The sequence below is a fragment of the Tachyglossus aculeatus genome, chromosome 4 (genome assembly GCF_015852505.1).
Source record: "Tachyglossus aculeatus isolate mTacAcu1 chromosome 4, mTacAcu1.pri, whole genome shotgun sequence".
In the NCBI taxonomy this organism is placed as follows: Eukaryota; Metazoa; Chordata; class Mammalia; order Monotremata; family Tachyglossidae; genus Tachyglossus; species Tachyglossus aculeatus.
Window position 1 is genome coordinate 95,460,636 of NC_052069.1, and position 16,654 is coordinate 95,477,289.

The following is a 16,654-nucleotide window of genomic DNA, read 5'->3' on the forward strand; positions in this document are numbered from 1 at the left end:
AGTGGTGTTCTTCCATCTACCCACAAAGTAGTGATGGAAGAAGAAGGAACCCAACGATTTCAACATTTCAATCAATCAAGCAGTAATATTAATTGAACATTTACAGTGAGCAAAGCACTGTACTATGCACTTGGGAGACTACACTATTAAAGAATTGTTAGACGTGTTCCCTGCCCACAATGAGCTTATAGTCAAGAGGGGCAGACAGATATTAATGTAAATAAATTAATAACCGATATGTACATAAGTAATCTGGGTCTGAGGAGGGGTAAATAAAGGGACCAAATTAGGGTGATGCAGAAGGGAATGGGAGAAGAGGACATGAAGGCTTAGTCAAGGAAGGCTTCTTGGAGATGTACCTTCAATAAAATGTGCCTTCAATAAGACTCTAAATTTGTCTCTCTAGACTGTAAGCTCATTGTTCGTAGGGAATGTGTCTGTTTATTGTTCTATTGTACACTCCCAAGCATTTAATACAGTGCTCTGCACCCAGTAAGTGGTCAATAAATATGATTGAATGAATGAATGAAAGGGCTAAGTAGTGGTCTTCTGAAGCACTCCCTACTGTACGTGGACCCATCACAAAATTTAGCACCCTCCTGCCTCCCACCCAAAATAGCATCCAGCAGAAACACTCTAAATGCCACTTTTGGCTTGGATGGCAGCAGTAAGGATGACGGGGAGACCACCTCAGGTCATATAAAGGGCAACAGCAGCAAGGTCATATCATGGAAAGCAGCAGATTCCACAGTGTAGCTTCTCTGACTGCCCATGTTTCTGCTAGTATTTCCCCTTTGTCTACACAGAATTCTGGGAAGGACAGTCAGGTTATGCATCCTAGAACCCAAGAGCTTAAGCTAAATTTTACAAGGGAAAATCAGAGGCGATAGCAAGGTTCCCTCACATTTATTCATGGTTGTTTTGAACTAACTTGAACCCTGGAGAGAGGAAGGGAAGATGGAGGCCATGTGTGAGTATTAAGAGACCCGCAGTTCAGACAGCATGGCACTGAGCTGACATTTCCTCCAATTAAGTAGGCAACGCACCCCCTGCACCTCTACATGCTTCACGACACATTTGTGCATACCACAGACCTTTATGAGCCACACAAAGCTTTTTCTCTTCCCTCTGATCAGCTAATTAAAACAACAACACTTCCATTCCTAATTAGCTTCATTCTCCTTGAAAAGAATCCATTGGAAGTGTAAGAGTAATACTGATGGGAAATTTTCCTACATTAAAAAGTACGTACATTTTCCATTTAATTTAGGAGCTTAAATTTATCGTCTTTCTGCTGCAAAGCAAGCAGACATTATTTGGTACAATTTTTCACTCAAATCCCTTTTTGTTGTACTTTGCTTTCCATTTGCAATTTGCATTTCAGTTTAACGTCAGAAGCTGCAATGGTGTTGATTCTGCTCTTTCTTTTCCAACTTCAAACGGGCTTCATTGCCCACAAGAATCTTTGTGGGCCTTATTGGCAGTGTGGAAAACTTCACCGAATGCTTTCAGTGGTGAAGATCTCTGTGGTGAATATTCAATCAGTGGTATTTACTGTGTGCAGTACTGGGAGAGTACAAAACAAACTGAGTTGGTAGACACGTCTCTTGCCCACAACAGGCCTACAGTCTAGAGAGAGAGCCAGACACTAAAATAAATTATGGATATATACCTACGTGCTGTGTGGCTAGGGTGGGGTGGATATAAAGTGCCTACAGAGGACAGATACAAGTACATAGGAGTCACAGAAGAGAGAGAGTGTAGGGGAAATGAGGGCTTAGCTGGAAAGGCCTTTTGGAGGAAATGTGGTTTTAATATGAATTTGAAGGTGGGGAGAGTGACAGTCAGTCAGATATTAAGGGAGAGGGAGTTCCAGGCCGGCAGGAGGATGTGAGCAAGGGGCCAGTAGAAAGACAGTTGAGACCTAGGTAGAGTAGGTAGGTTGATGATGGAGAAGTGAAGTTTGTGGGCTGTAGAAAATCAGTTGTAGGAAATCAATGAGGTTAGATAGGAGAGGGCAAGATGATTAAGTAATAATAATATTAATTGATAATACTAATGGCATTTAAGAACAATAATAATGATGACATTTATTAAGTGCTTACTATGTGAAAAGCACTGTTCTAAGTGCTGGGGTGATCAGGTTGTCCCATGGGGGGCTCAAAGTCTTAATCCCCATTTTATGGATGAAGTAACTGAGGCACAGAGAAGTTAAGTGACTTGCCCAAAATCACACAGCTGACAATTGGCAGAGCCGGGATTTGAATCCATGACCTCTGACTCCAAAGCCCACGCTCTTTCCATTGAGCCATGCTGCTTCTTTTAGATACAAGGTGATCAAGTTGTCCCACGTGGGGCTCACAGTCTTAATCTCCATTTTACAGAAGAGGTAACTGAGGCTCAGAGAATCAATCAATCATATTTATTGAGCGCTGTGTGCAGAGCACTGTACCACTTCTTATGGAGGCATCTTGTCTCCAATTCCAGGAGTATGTAAAAATCCATCCCAGGAGAGAAAAACTCACTTTCATCCATCAATCAATGGTACTTATTGATTCCCTACTGGGTGCAGGGAACTAAGCACACAGTTGAGCAGCCTGAAGAAGAACAGCATACTAGCAAAAGCACATAATTGGGAGTCAGCTTTGTCACTTGCCTGCTTTTTGACCTGGGAAGAGTCACTTAACGACTCTGTGCCCAGTCTGTAAAACTTAAATGCAAGAGGGAAGTAGCATGGTTTAGTGGAAAGAGCATGGGCCTGGGAGTCAGAGGATCTGGGTTCTAATTCCGGCTCTGCTAATTGATCTGCCAATTGCTAATTGTGTGACCTTCGGCAGGTCACTTTACTGCTCTGTGCCTCAGTTTCCTCAACTGTAAAATGGGGATTCAATACCTATTCTCCCTCTCATTTAAGACTGTAAACCCAGTGTGGGACAGGGACTTTGTCTAATTGACTTGTACCTATCCCAGTGCTTAGATCAGTGTCTGAACATATTAAGTGCTTGACAAGTACCATAAAAGAAATAAACAAATGGTACCTGTTCTCTCTCCCCTTTAGGCTGTGAACCCCATGAGGGAAATAGATTGTGTTTGATCTGGTTATCTAACATTTAGGGTAGTGCTTGATGCATAGTAAGCCCTTAAAAATATGATTAACATTATTATGTTCATTATTGAGCACAACATAAGCAAAAGACAAAATTCCCACCTACCAGGAACTTACAGGTTTAAAGAGAAGCAGCAGACACAAATTATTTACAGATGATGATGATGATGACTATGGTATTTGTTAAGCACTAACTATGTGCCCAGCACTGTGCTAAGCACTAGGGTAGATACAAATTTATCAGTTTGGACAAAGTCCCTGTCCCACATGGGGATCACAGCCTCAATCTCCATTTTACAGATGATTTACTGAAGCACAGAGACATTAAATGACTTGCCTAAGGTCAAACAGCAGACAAGTAGCAGTGCTGGGTCAAAACCTGGGTCCTTCTGACTCCCAGGCCTATGGTCTGTCCCTCAAGCCATGCTGCTTCTCTATAAGGATATAAGTGGGCATATCAAAAGTATGGAAGGATTTTAGGTAATAAATAATTTAAAATGCTTAATCACTTTAGTGCTAAGGATGAGGCTATACCCAACTTTATTGGCAACTTGACAATAGCCCACCTGTTCCTGCTTAGTATCCGACATGGCAGTTCTTCAGTAAAAACGTATTTGTAAAAGGCCCAGTTCTATTTGAGATCTACACCACTATCTGATAATTCAGAACCACAGCTATGGTAAAAATGTACTTTCGGTGTTCTCAATGTACATGGAGAAAAGATTACCCTCATAAAAACCATTTTCAACCTGAATGCCACTCACCCATCAACCCTCTTTGCAGCAATAGTAGTAATATTTATTGAATACCCACCAGGTGCAATGCATGACACCAAATACTTAGGAAGTACAAAACAAGAGTACTGATACATTCTTCTGCCCACAGAAGCTTCCACTCCAATGGGGAAGACATACATTAAAATATTCACCAATAGAATAGTTGAGTGACTTAAATAGTGGACAGAAGGGCTCAAGATGAATATAATTACATATAGAAGTGTTGAAGACTGCTGGTGGATTTGTGCGGGGAATGACGCTGGGTAATAATCAGGGAAGAGGTTTTGTTGAGATGGGATGTTATGAGGACATTGAATGCAGGAGTGCTGTGTTCTGCTGGTTTGGAGGAGAAAGTTTCAGGCCAGAGGAACAGTAAGTTAAAAAAAGGTGGGAAAGGTGAGATCAAGATACAGTTAGACAGTTATCTTCAGAGGAGCAGTGTGGACTAGTGGAGCAACTGTGGGCCTGGGAGTCAGAAGGGCCTAGGTTCTAATCCCACTCTGCCAATTGATTGCTGAGTAACTTTGGGAAATTCACTTAACTTCTCTGTGGCTCAGTTTCCTCAAATTAAAATGGGGTTACCTGTTTTCCCTCCTACTTAGATTGTGAACCCCATTTGGGACAGGGACTGTGTCTGACAACTTGTATGTACTCCAACACTTAGAACAGTGTTTTGATACACAGTAAGTGCTTAAAAAGTACCATAAATAAAAAAGGAGAATGAAGAGAGCCATCTGAGGAATAGCAGATGAAGACAGCAGGTTACGTCAGGGGGGTAAGTAGGTTAAGAGTTTTCAGGGCTAGTCTGAGTTTTTGTTTGATGTGTAAAGACAGGGAACAAATTAAAGATTCTGCAAGAAGTTGCAAGAAGACAGTCTATTAAAAAGTAAGAGGGAGAGAGCTTGCCTTTAAAGCCAATAGTCAGGCATTTCTAGTTGATTCAATAAGGAATAGGTAATCATTGACGGTTTTTTAGAGTGGGGAGATATGTGCAGAACAGTGTTTTTACCGAAGTGATCTGAGCAGCAGAATAATGTATGAACTGGAGAGGGGAGAGACTGGAGGCAAGGATATCAGGAAGGTGGCTAAAACAGGAGTCTGGTTGAGTGCCTGGGCCGGGGTGGCTATTTAGATGGAGAGGAAAGGGCAGATGCATGAAATTTCTACGGAAGAAAAACTGACAGGATTTAATGACAGACTAATGTATCTAATTAGGGATTATTCTCTTGAGGAACCTATCGATAAGGAAAATATTCTTGATCACGTGTGTCTTGACGAGTGGGGTGCATATACACGTGCTTTTTCTTCTGACATCACCCAACATTCTATCAGATAGATGTGCTTTGTCAGAAAAATGTTCCCCAGTTTCCCAAATTGTTCTATTCAAAATACTTAGTGAGAATACGTATTATGGGAAAATTGTCTACACTCTAATAAAGGCATTAAGAAAATTGTTAATGCTTGAAAAAATTAGCACTATGTGGTTTAAGAGATAATGGGCAAGAATCTCATCACTTGGTGTTGATAACATTTAGAGCTACAGAACGTACTTATTAACTCTGGCCTGGGCATGAGAAGCAGCGTGGCTCAGTGGAAAGAGTACGGGCTTGGGAGACAGAGGTCATGGGTTCTAATCCCAGCTCTGCCACTTGTCTGCTGTGTGACTTTGGGCAAGTCACTTCACTTCTCTGTGCCCCAGTTACCGCAACTGTAAAATGGGGATTAAGACTGTGAGCCCCATGTGGGACAACCTAATCACCTCATATTCCCCCCAGCGCTTAGAACAGTGCTTTACACACAGTAAGTGCTTAACAAATACCATCATCATCATCATCATCCTGAATGTCTTTCTAATTCTCAGAAACAGCTGATGACTGGGATAATTTATACCCCACAGCTCTCCAAATCTCTTTGTGTGTTGAAACCATTCCAATAGGATTCCATGAAGGAACTACAGCTCTATAGACGGTGATCCTGCAATTTGGGGGGTGCGGGGGATCCCTTAAAGATGGTAGCTATGAAGTGAGTGTAGTGGGCCAACTCAATGCCTTCCCCAGGGTTTTCAGCACCACGTTTGCCTGTACTAGCAAAGATGGGACAAGGAAAGAGTAGCAATTGGGGTCAGGCTGCCTTCTTGCTTGGGAACACACTGCTTGCTGGAAACTCACTAAGCTAGAGATTTTATTTTATGGTATTTTTTAAGCTTTCACTCCGTGTCAAGCACTGTTCTAAGCACTGGGGTAAATACAAGTTAGTCAGGTCAGACACAGTCCCTGTCCCACATGGGGCTCACAGTCTAAGTAGGAGGGAGAACAGGTACTGAATCCCTGTTTTGCAGTTAATTCATTCATTCATTTAATCGTATTCATTAAGCGCTTACTGTGTGCAGAGCACTGTACTAAGCACTTGGGAAGTACAAGTTGGCAACATATAGAGATGGTCCCTACCCAACAGCGGGCTCACAGTCTAGAAATGGGGAGACAGATACAAAATATATTAACAAAATAAAATAAATAGGATAGTAAATATGTACAAGGTTACTTGACCAAGATCACACAGCAGGCAAGTTATTTAGTTGGGGTTAGAATCCAGGTCCTCTGGCTCCCAGGTCCATGTTCTTTCCACTAGGCCCTACTGCTTCCCAGTTGCTCTATGGGGCTTGCTCTTAATGGCTTCCGCATTCTGGGTGGACTTGCCCTCTTCTGAGATCAAGAAGGAGGTAGGTATCACTCATAATAATAATGATGGCATTTATTAAGTGTTTTCTATGTATCAAGCACTGTTCTAAGCACTGGGGTAGATGCAAGCTAATCAGTCTCTGCCCCACATGGGGCTCATAGTCTTAATCCCCATTTTACAGAAGAGGTAACTGAGGCCTAGAGAAGTTTAGTGACTTGCCCAAGGTCACACTGCAGACATGTGGTGGAACTGGGATTAGAACCCAGGTCCTTCTGACTCCCAGGCCCATGCTTTATCCACTAAGCCATGCTGCTTAATATTATCATTATCATTATGGTATTTATTAAACACTATGTGCCACATACTGTATTTCACCCCCAGAATAGATACAAGACAATCAGGTTTGGCACAGTCCCTGTCCCACAAAGGGCTCACAGTCGAAGTTGGAGAGAATGTATTATCACAGCTCTTGGCCCCAATAAGCCTTTCAGGAAGCTAATATAATGTCTAGAATTGGCTAGGCTCTTTTATAAGTTTCTATAGCATTTTCCCACTTGAAATAAGTATAAATTAACTTTAGTCCAAGAATTACTGTGAAGTACTCTTTGGGAGATAAGGCCTGTTTCAGTGAGGATTTGGAATGAACAACTACACATCCCGTGGATTTTAGACCCATAAGGACATCAATATAATTGTTTTACAAAGTGTTTTTATGCTGAAGCAGCAATCTGCCCAGAAGTTCCAGAGAGAGCCACCACAGTCAGAGAAAAATGCCTACTACAGAGAAAAATGATCTGGGGACACCAACAGAAAGAAATGGCTAGAAAATGCAGAGATATAAAATGGTAGCAATGTACAAGGACAGACAATTGTAACTCCTCATTGGTTACCTAGCAAACCTTGCCTCAAATTATTTCTATCATTGACATTTTTCCTAAAATGTGCTTATTTCAAAAAAGTGGTTAAAAATAGTACTTTTTTCCCCTCTCATCTTCAATCTGAGCCTTCCATGTCATTGCAGTTTCACTTAATACATTTTCAGAGGAACACGGGGGCGGTTTAACTATTGTCCAGAATACAAGAACTAAAACTTAATTTACCACATCATCATAGAGTGAACAAAGAAATGACTTCCTTCTTCCTACAGCCCAGCCCACACACTTCACTCCTCTAATACCAACCCACTCACTCTACCTCAATCTCTTCTGTCTCACTGGCAACTCCTTGCTCACATCCTCCCTCTGGTCTGGAACTCCCACCCCTTCCATATTCAACAGACTACTACTCTGCTCATCTTCAAAAATTTATTAAAATCACAGCTCCTTGAAGAGGCCTTCCCTGACTCTAATCTCTCATTTCCCCACCCTATTTGCCAGCCCATCTATTTTCTACAAAAATGTTCAGGACATGTTTCCCCATTCCTCAAAAAACTCCAGTAATTATTCATCCATCTCCGCATCAAGCAAAAACTCCTCACCATTGGCTTCAAAGCACTCAAACACCTTGCCCTCTCCGATTTCACCTCACTACTCTCTTACAACAAACCAGTCCACACACTTTGCTCCCCTAATGCTAACCGTCTCACTGTGCCTCAATCTTGTCTATCTCGCCACCTGCCTCTGGCCTGTAATGCCCTTCCTCCTCAAATCCGACAGATAATTACTCCCCCCTGCCCTCTTCAAAGCCTTAGTGAAGGCACCTCACCTCCAAGAGGCCTTCCTGAATAAGCCCTCCCTCCTTATTCTTCTACTCCCTTCTGCATCACCCTGATTTGATCTCTTTATTCTTGTCCTCCTTCTAGACCCACAGCACGTATGACATATCTGTGACTTATGTACTTTAATGTCTGTCTTAGCACAATGCTCTGTATACAGTTTGTGCTTAATAGATATAATTAAATAAATGAATGACCTGTCAATGGTATTTATTGAGCACTGACCATGTGCAGAGCACACTAAGTACATTACAATTGAGAGGGTGAACATTTCCCTGCCCACCAGGAGCTTACAGTCTAGAGTTGTTTACAGTGATGGGAGAGTCAGTGGGAGGGCAGAGTTTGGGTAGGAAGGTGAGAAGTTCTGTTTTGGATATGTTATTTTGGGGTCATTGGTGGGGCATCCAAGTAGAGATGTCCTGAAGGCTGGAGGAAATATGAAACTGCAGAGATGGAGAGAGGTCAGATCTAGAGATGGTAGTTGAAGCCATGGGAGCAAATGAGCTCTCTGAGGGACATGGTGTAGATGGAGAATAGAAGGGAACCCAGAACTGAGTTTTGAGGGACTCCCACTGTTAGAAGTTTGGAGGCAGAGAAGGAGCCTGTGAAAGAGAGTGAATAGGAGTGGCCAGAGAGACAGGAGAAGAACTAAGACAGGGCAATGTCAGAGAAGCCAAGTTTTGGTCTGTGTTCCTTAATGATTTTGATATTCACCCCAATCCCAGCCCCACAGTACATATGTATAGGTCATTATACTCTGTCCTTTCTCCTATCTGTAACTTATTTTAATGTCTAACTCTCCCATCTGTAAACTCCACGTGGGCAGGGATTGAGACTACCAACTCCATTTGTATTGTACCATCACAAGTTCTTAGTACACTGCTCTGCACACAGTAAGCACTCAGTAATAATTATTGATTGATTGACTCTGAGGAGAACTATTTCAGATCAGTAGGGAACCAGTTACTGTAGAAGAGAAATTGTTAGTGATAACTTGGTAGCCTAAAAGTCTGAACAGGCCTTCCAAAAATGATGAACTTTCTCTCTAGAAGAGTCAGGCCCTGGCTACCTGCATCCCAATTTCGAGCCCTTAAATGTTGCAAAATGATCAGAAAGAAAAAGATAACATTTTATTTAGGTGTAACATTCTAAGATTAGGTCAATTTTATATATTCTGATCTACTCACACCAGTTCATTAAGATAGACATACCAGAACTAGCAGAGGGAGGACAGGGTTTGGGTGGGACAATGAGTTCTGTTTCTGATTTCTAAATTTTAGAAAGTGAACTGATGAATCAAAATTGAGTAAAATTAAGTAAATCCCTAAGAATTCATACCCTATTTATTAAACATAGCCCTACAGTGAAAAACACAATTGGTTTTATTTACTATGACTAGTAACACAATTAATAAGTTGTTTGAACTAATTTTCCTTGAGACCTATTTCTCCTAGTCCCCGATTATCAAGTATGCACAAGAAAGATATCTAATTTTTCTCAGATATTATTAACACACACCCTTTCACATCTGTAAAATGCATGACTAAAAGGAAAGGGAGGTATCCAAATGTCAGTATAGAAAAACATAAAACTATAATGACATAGTTTATTTTGCTTAGTTGCGGTCACTTTTTGGAAGCAATCATTAAACTGATTTATTAGGCCCTTAACAAAAGCAACAACCTACTTCATCATTACTGACAGCCTTTTTTAAAATCCAGTTCTATAAAGTTGCAAAACTATGATATTGCCTATTTTTCTCACTGGGAAATGTGAAATGGGCCCTGTCCTGCCCTAGATTTGTTTTCCATGGTAACCCGGAATTGATACAATAGTTTTAGACATATTGTTCTCGCTATGTGTTTTTTGATTTTCTCTATGATTATTTCAAAATTCTCTCTCAGATAGCCATGAGGAATGTGATCACACTTTGGGGAGCTCCAAGTGGGATGGGGGCAACTCTTTAGATTGTGGGGGAGAATGAGGGAAAATTGGAAGGGAGAGGGGAGGTAAACAGAAAAAGAGAGAAGGGGAGAGAAAGGGGGGGAAATAAAGAGAAGGAGGTGAAAATAGAAAAGGAGAGAGAGGTGGGAGGGAAAGAAAAAGAGGGCAAGAGAAAGTTAGAGAGGGAGAGAGGGAAAGAAAAAGAGATAAAGAGAGAGAAAGGAAGGTAAAATAGAAAAGGAGAGATGGGGAGGGAAAATTAGAAGGGGAGAAGGGAGGGAAATTTGAAAGAGGAGGGGGAAGTATGTAAAAGGAAATAAGAGGGAAAGAGAAGTAGAGAGGGAATAAGAGCGGAAGGGAGAGGGGATATGAACATGGAGTGGGAGAAAGACAAGTGGAAGAGACAAACATGTACACATGGTAAGGCACATCCATTCAGATATAGTCACCACCAATTATTTGGTTTCCAGGCTATGCCCACTGCTGATTGAAGCAAGGCCTCAAAAGAGGCCCTTGTTACAATTGGGAGGAGAAGTCAAAGACGTTGGTGTAGCCTATCCCTTTTCATTCCTGCATCCTTCATATTTTCTAATATCCTTGAACATCCATGTCATCGCTGGAGAGATTTTGACAGTTGCAGTGTAATGCCCTGAGAAATAGAGGTCACTTGAGAACACAGTGGCAGCAGGGAAAAGGAATGCCTACAGACCCTGCCCCTGCTGCCACTGGAATAATGGTCATTGCTCTGGCAGCAGCTGCAGCTGCAGAGAGAGAAACCACCATGCAACTGCAGTTCTCCCTGCTCTTATTTTTATTTTTAGTATCTATTAAGCACTTACTATGTGCCAGGCCCCTATTAAGCGCTGGGGTAGATAAAAGCTAATCAGGCTGGACACAGTCCATGTCCGACATGGGACTCACCATCTTAATCCCCCTTATACAGATGAGGTAACCAAGGCACAGAGCAGTGAGGTGACTTGCCCAAGGTCACACAGCACACAAGTGGCATAACCACGATTACAAACCCAAATCCTTCTGGCTCCCAGGCCCATGCTCTAGCCACTAGACCATGCTGCTCCTTGTCTACCATCTCTACATTCTCTGATGACCCTGTGAAGCCAGCCTCACAGGTGTGGAGGTCACTTGTCATCTTACATGCCTTGCTGTCTCTTACTCAGATTCCACAGTCCCACAGTATCTTTGCAGTTGGTCACAGGCTGTTTCCCCAGCATCCTTTAGGTCATAGCAGCTCTTGCAGGCTTCACCACCTCTTATCCTCCTAGAGGTTCACTCAGCCTCTCACCCATCTGTCTACTCCTCAAATACGGCTAAATTATTGCAATGCAACTTTGGCTTTCTGGATGAAAATCATTCCCCAAATGTACTGATAGAGATGATTACCAGAACAATTAATAATAGTTTTTGAGCACTTATCAATCAATAAATCTATCATATTTTATTAAATGCTTACTTCATGCATGTCACTGGACAATGCAGTTGGGAGAGTGAAATGTAACAGAGTTGCTGGACATGTTCCCCATAACACAAGGAACATACAGTCTACAAGGGGAGACAGAAGGAGTCATGGGGTAATAAGACAGTGAATCCATAAACATGTTTGAAAGTAGTGGGGAAGAAGCCATCAGAATGAACAGTTGAGGATGGCAATCAGGGTGGGAAGAAGGGAAGAAGAGACAGGCCAAGGACTTTGATAAGGTGCACAGAGATGGGGTCAGAGTCACAGCTGGAGGGTGTGTATTTTGAGAGGAGGTGGGAGATCTCCTTTTGGTGATCTCCTTTTGTTTTGGAGATCTGTTGGGAAAATGGGAGAGTTGAAGAAGGAGCAAGAGGAGGGAGGGATTGGAAAGGAGCAGGAACTTTCCTATGTATTTGGGTGAATAGTCCATCAAGCAACCACTGAGTAACATTTTGGAGTACTTATTCTGTGCAGAACACTGACCTAAAGACATGGAAAAATACAATTGAATTGGTAGACAAGACTTCCTTTTCTCCTGAACATTAAAATCTAGCAGATTGTCCTCAAGAAGCTTACTATGTAACAATGAATAGATGTTGACTAATGCATTTTAATTTTTCCTAGGTCTTATTATCAAATCTGGAAAAAAAAGTGTTTCAGCCTTGTGAGTAGGCCTGATGGTAAAAATAAGGGAGACGTAGCATGGTCTAGTGGAGCATGGGCCAAGGAGTCGGAAGGAACTGGGTTCTAATCCCTGTTCTGCCTTTTGTCTTCTGAGTGACCTTAGGAAAGTCACTTAACTTTCTCCTTACATCAGTTACCTCATCTGTAAAATAGGGATTTAGGCTGTGAGCCCCATGTGGAACAGGGACTGTATCCAACCTGATTTGCTTGTGTCTACCCCAATGCTTAGTACAAGTCACCTGATGCTGGACTGGGAGATCACCTTAAGGCCCACAGAAATGAAGCCATAAAGGTTCATCCATCATTCTGTGGTTGGACCATGACCTTAATTTTTTTAGTTTCTTGAAAGTAGGATAAAATACAGGAATTACTTTGCCCTTCAGATTGCTGGGAAGACAAAAGAAAGTTTGGGAAAAATGATTTTCTTTTTCAAGGATCAAAATGAGGAATCACTAACAAAAACAGCATTGCCTACTGGACAGAGCACTGGTCTAGGAGTCAGAAGGACCTGGATTCCAACCCCAGCTCTGTCATTTGTCTGCTTAGTGAACTTGGGCAAGTCAACTAACTTCTGGGTGCCGCAGTTACCTGAACTGTAAAATGGGGATTAAGACTGTGAGACCCATGTGGGACCTGGACTGTTTCTGGCCTGAATAGCTGATACCTACCTTAGGGTTCAGTGTAGTGCCTGTCACATAGTAAGTGCTCAACAAATACCATTATTTTTAAAAAAAAGAAAATCAGAAGCTACCATCTTCTGGCTTTCAGTGCAGAGAGGTCTCTCTCTGCCAATTTAGGCTGCATGCATAATTGCTCATTTCTCTCAGTTTAACAAACCAGAATATTGAACTACTGTATTACCTCACAGTCTGCTAAACAAGAAATAGAAACTGCATATCATTAATTTATACCTCATGAATAAATGATCATGCTAGTCAACATTCTCTACTGAATATAGCAGTTCGCCTTTTGAACTGAGATAATTTACTCATATAATCATGTTTCCTAGTGTTAAATGGAAGTCTTTCGAAAATATTATCTCCATAGGCTCAGCTTGGGAAGTAATTATATAAATCCAATAGCGAGAAGGAAAAGGGATTACTAAGAGATTATGCCACGGATAATATATGGAATTTAACTGACATTCTTTCAATACGCTGTATCATCTAACACTCTGATTTGGCCACCCACTGTTGCAAAATCTGATAAATTGTATTTTGGAGCTTTCATAGCATTGGTGTGGTACTATAAACACTTATTAAAGACTAATTCATCACACCTACTGATGAAATAACCACTTTTTTATTTCAGTTAGAATAATGTTCATAATTTTCTAAAATGCTCAGTCCAATTAAGGACTACACTTTTCAGTTGTCATACAAACCAAATAAATAAGGATTGCAGATACTCTTTCTCTGCACACATCAAATAAAATACAAGATTAGCTCATGTTTTAAGTAACTAAAAATTTATGATGATAATTTTTGTACTCTCCCTTTTTCGCCCCCAAATGACCATACTGTGGACTTGTAAAGAAAAAATGAAAAGAAACTCACCATATCCTGGTGGAAATTGCTGCCATTTAATGAGTGACGTTAACTCAAACAAAGATAACTTAGGCCAATTATAATAATAAGGGCATTTTTGGATTAATTGCTCCCTGGAAGCTTTTTCACATCTTGCTTTTTCCTAAAAAAATAGCACAAAACTCAAAATAAAATAATTTGAGGGAAACAATGGCAATCCTGATTCATTGTCACTACCCCCTCCTGGTTTTCCTCTCATTTCTCTGGCCACTCATTCTCAGTCTCTCTCACAGGTTCGTTCTCTACCTCCCACCCTCTAACTGTGGGAGTACCTCAAGGCTCACTTCTGGGTCCTGTCTATTCTCCGCCTACAATCATGTCCTGGAAGAACACCTTCATTTCCAAGGCTTCAACTACCAGTTCTACAAGGATGATTCCCAAGTCTACATCTCCAGCCTGATCTTTCTCCTCCTCTGTAGTTTTATATTTCTGCCTGCTTTCAGGACAATTCCATCCTCTCCCCAACCTACCTAACACCAGACAACACCAATATCCTCCCTGTCTCACAAGTCTGGAACCTTGACATTACTCTCAACTCACTGCTCTCATTCAACCCACATATTCAATCTGTCGCTCAATCCTGTCAGTTCTACCTTCACAGCATTTTTTAAATCTGCCCTTTCCTCTCTATCCAAACTGCTAACTTATTAATTGAGGTATTTATTCTACCCTACTTTGATTACTGCATCAGCCTCCTTGCTAATTTCCCTGCCTCCTCTCTATTCTCACCCCAGTCCATACATAACTCTGCTGCCTGGATCATAATCATTCAATCCGTATTTCTCCACTCCTCAAGAACGTCCAGTGGTATTCCACCCACTGCTGCATCAGAGACTCCTTAACCTTGGCTTTAAAATATTCAAATACCTTGTCCGCTCACATTTTACATCTTACCTTTCTGATTTCACAGTACAACCCAGCCTGAGCACTTCACCCTAATTCCAACCTACTCACTGTTCCTCCATCTCATCTATCTCACCATCAACCCTTTGTCCATGTCCTGTCTCTGGCCTGGAGGTCCCTCCCCCTTCTTATCTGACAGAAAATCACTCTCCTACCTTCAAAGCCTTATTAAAATTGCATCACCTCCAAGAGGCCTTAACCGAATAAGCCCTTATTGTCTGTTCTCCCACTCCCTTCTGTACCATGCTTGTGCTTGTATTTGCAACCTTTATTCATCCCACCCTCATCCCCACAGCACTTATGTATATAAGCACTTATGTACATAACTGTTATTTATGTTTATGTCTATCTCCCTCTTTAGACTGTAAACATCTTGTGGGCAGGGAATATGCCTGACAACTCTGTTATATTGTGCTCTCCCAAGTGCTTAGTACAGTTGTCTGCATACCCTAAATACTCAATAAATATGTATGATTAATTGATCAGATAGGCGTCAGTAGCATAGAAGGAAAGGGCATCAAAATCGAGTTGACCTTTCATGTGACTGAAGCTTAATTTAGGACTATTTTTGCCAGGAACCCAATTTGTGAATCCCTAGCAATTATGAATAGAGAAATGATTATTGAAAATTATTTTTTTCAATGTTTTTAAGATGTTCATTGATGTCTATGGTCCTTGTTCTTTTCAAGGTATTCAGAAAAAAGACTGTTCCTACAAACTTGTCATTGCAAAAAAATATAATAATCCCAAAATTTGGATTATCAATCTCAATAATGCAATTTAGTTCTTTATTCTTAAAACTACTGCTTTGCCATTCAGAACACGTTGATAGATATAACACCATGATACTGAAGAAAATGTGCCTTAATTTGAAGCTTAATAAAACATTTCACCTAATCAAATATGCAATTAACAAGTTCTCCTACTTGCAGAACCCAAGAGTAAGAGCCAACATCAGTTGAATTCAAAAGATTTTAGGATTCAAAAGAACTCATCCAACATAGGATATGTAAATATGAAGTAAGAATAAAACACATCTTCCTAAACAATATTGACATTAATAATATAACTTGTAACATCCCTTGGCCTTGATACATCCCTTCTCGCCCACCAAGATGCTCTGTGTAGTGATGGACAGAGAGCTAAGAGTTAGTTTGGAATTATTTAAAAGAACATGTATTTCAACATCAACAAGCCCTGGTAAATCAGCTATTGCATTTACAGCTAGCCTTCAACTTATCCAAATATAAGGCATGTCACATAAGGAAAGATCAAAAACAGAAATTTGGTGATGCCTCTTTCAAGGGTAAACTTTTATAAAGGAAGTTACAAATGTGATTTTAAATCAATCAGTTAGTATTTGTTGAGTACTTACTGCTTTTAGAACACTGTACTAAGTTCTAGGGAGAGTATAATACCATAGAATTGGTAGACATGTTCCCAGCCCTCAAGATTACAGTCTAGTTGAGGAGTTTACAATAAAGTGGATATATGCAGGAAGAAGCCATAGAAGACTAGAAAGCTTTGCCAATCCCAAAATGTTTTCCTTTTACCTTTAATTCCTATATTACTCGGAGTTAGTTATAATATTTATCAAGTACTCCTATGTATTTATCACAAGAACTGGGGTAAATAGAAGATAATCGATTCAGACTCATTTCAATATATTATGAAAATATTAATTTATGTGGATATATTCATTATATAACAATGCACATATGTACAAGCTTATTGATGCTTATGTGCATATGAGAATGTTTACCTGACTAAATCCTTCTTTGGTCC

The 16,654-nt window shown here is 40.8% G+C and overlaps 1 protein-coding gene across 1 annotated transcript in view; it reads right to left on the minus strand.

Annotated features, from left to right (window-relative positions):
- LOC119927220 (cyclic nucleotide-binding domain-containing protein 1-like) overlaps positions 1-16,654 on the minus strand; it is a 200,025-nt gene that overhangs the window by 126,605 nt on the left and 56,766 nt on the right. Inside the window, exon 4 of the mRNA XM_038745747.1 lies at positions 13,937-14,069. Within this exon, the coding sequence (XP_038601675.1) occupies positions 13,937-14,069 (133 nt within the window). The remainder of the gene's footprint in view (positions 1-13,936; positions 14,070-16,654) is intronic.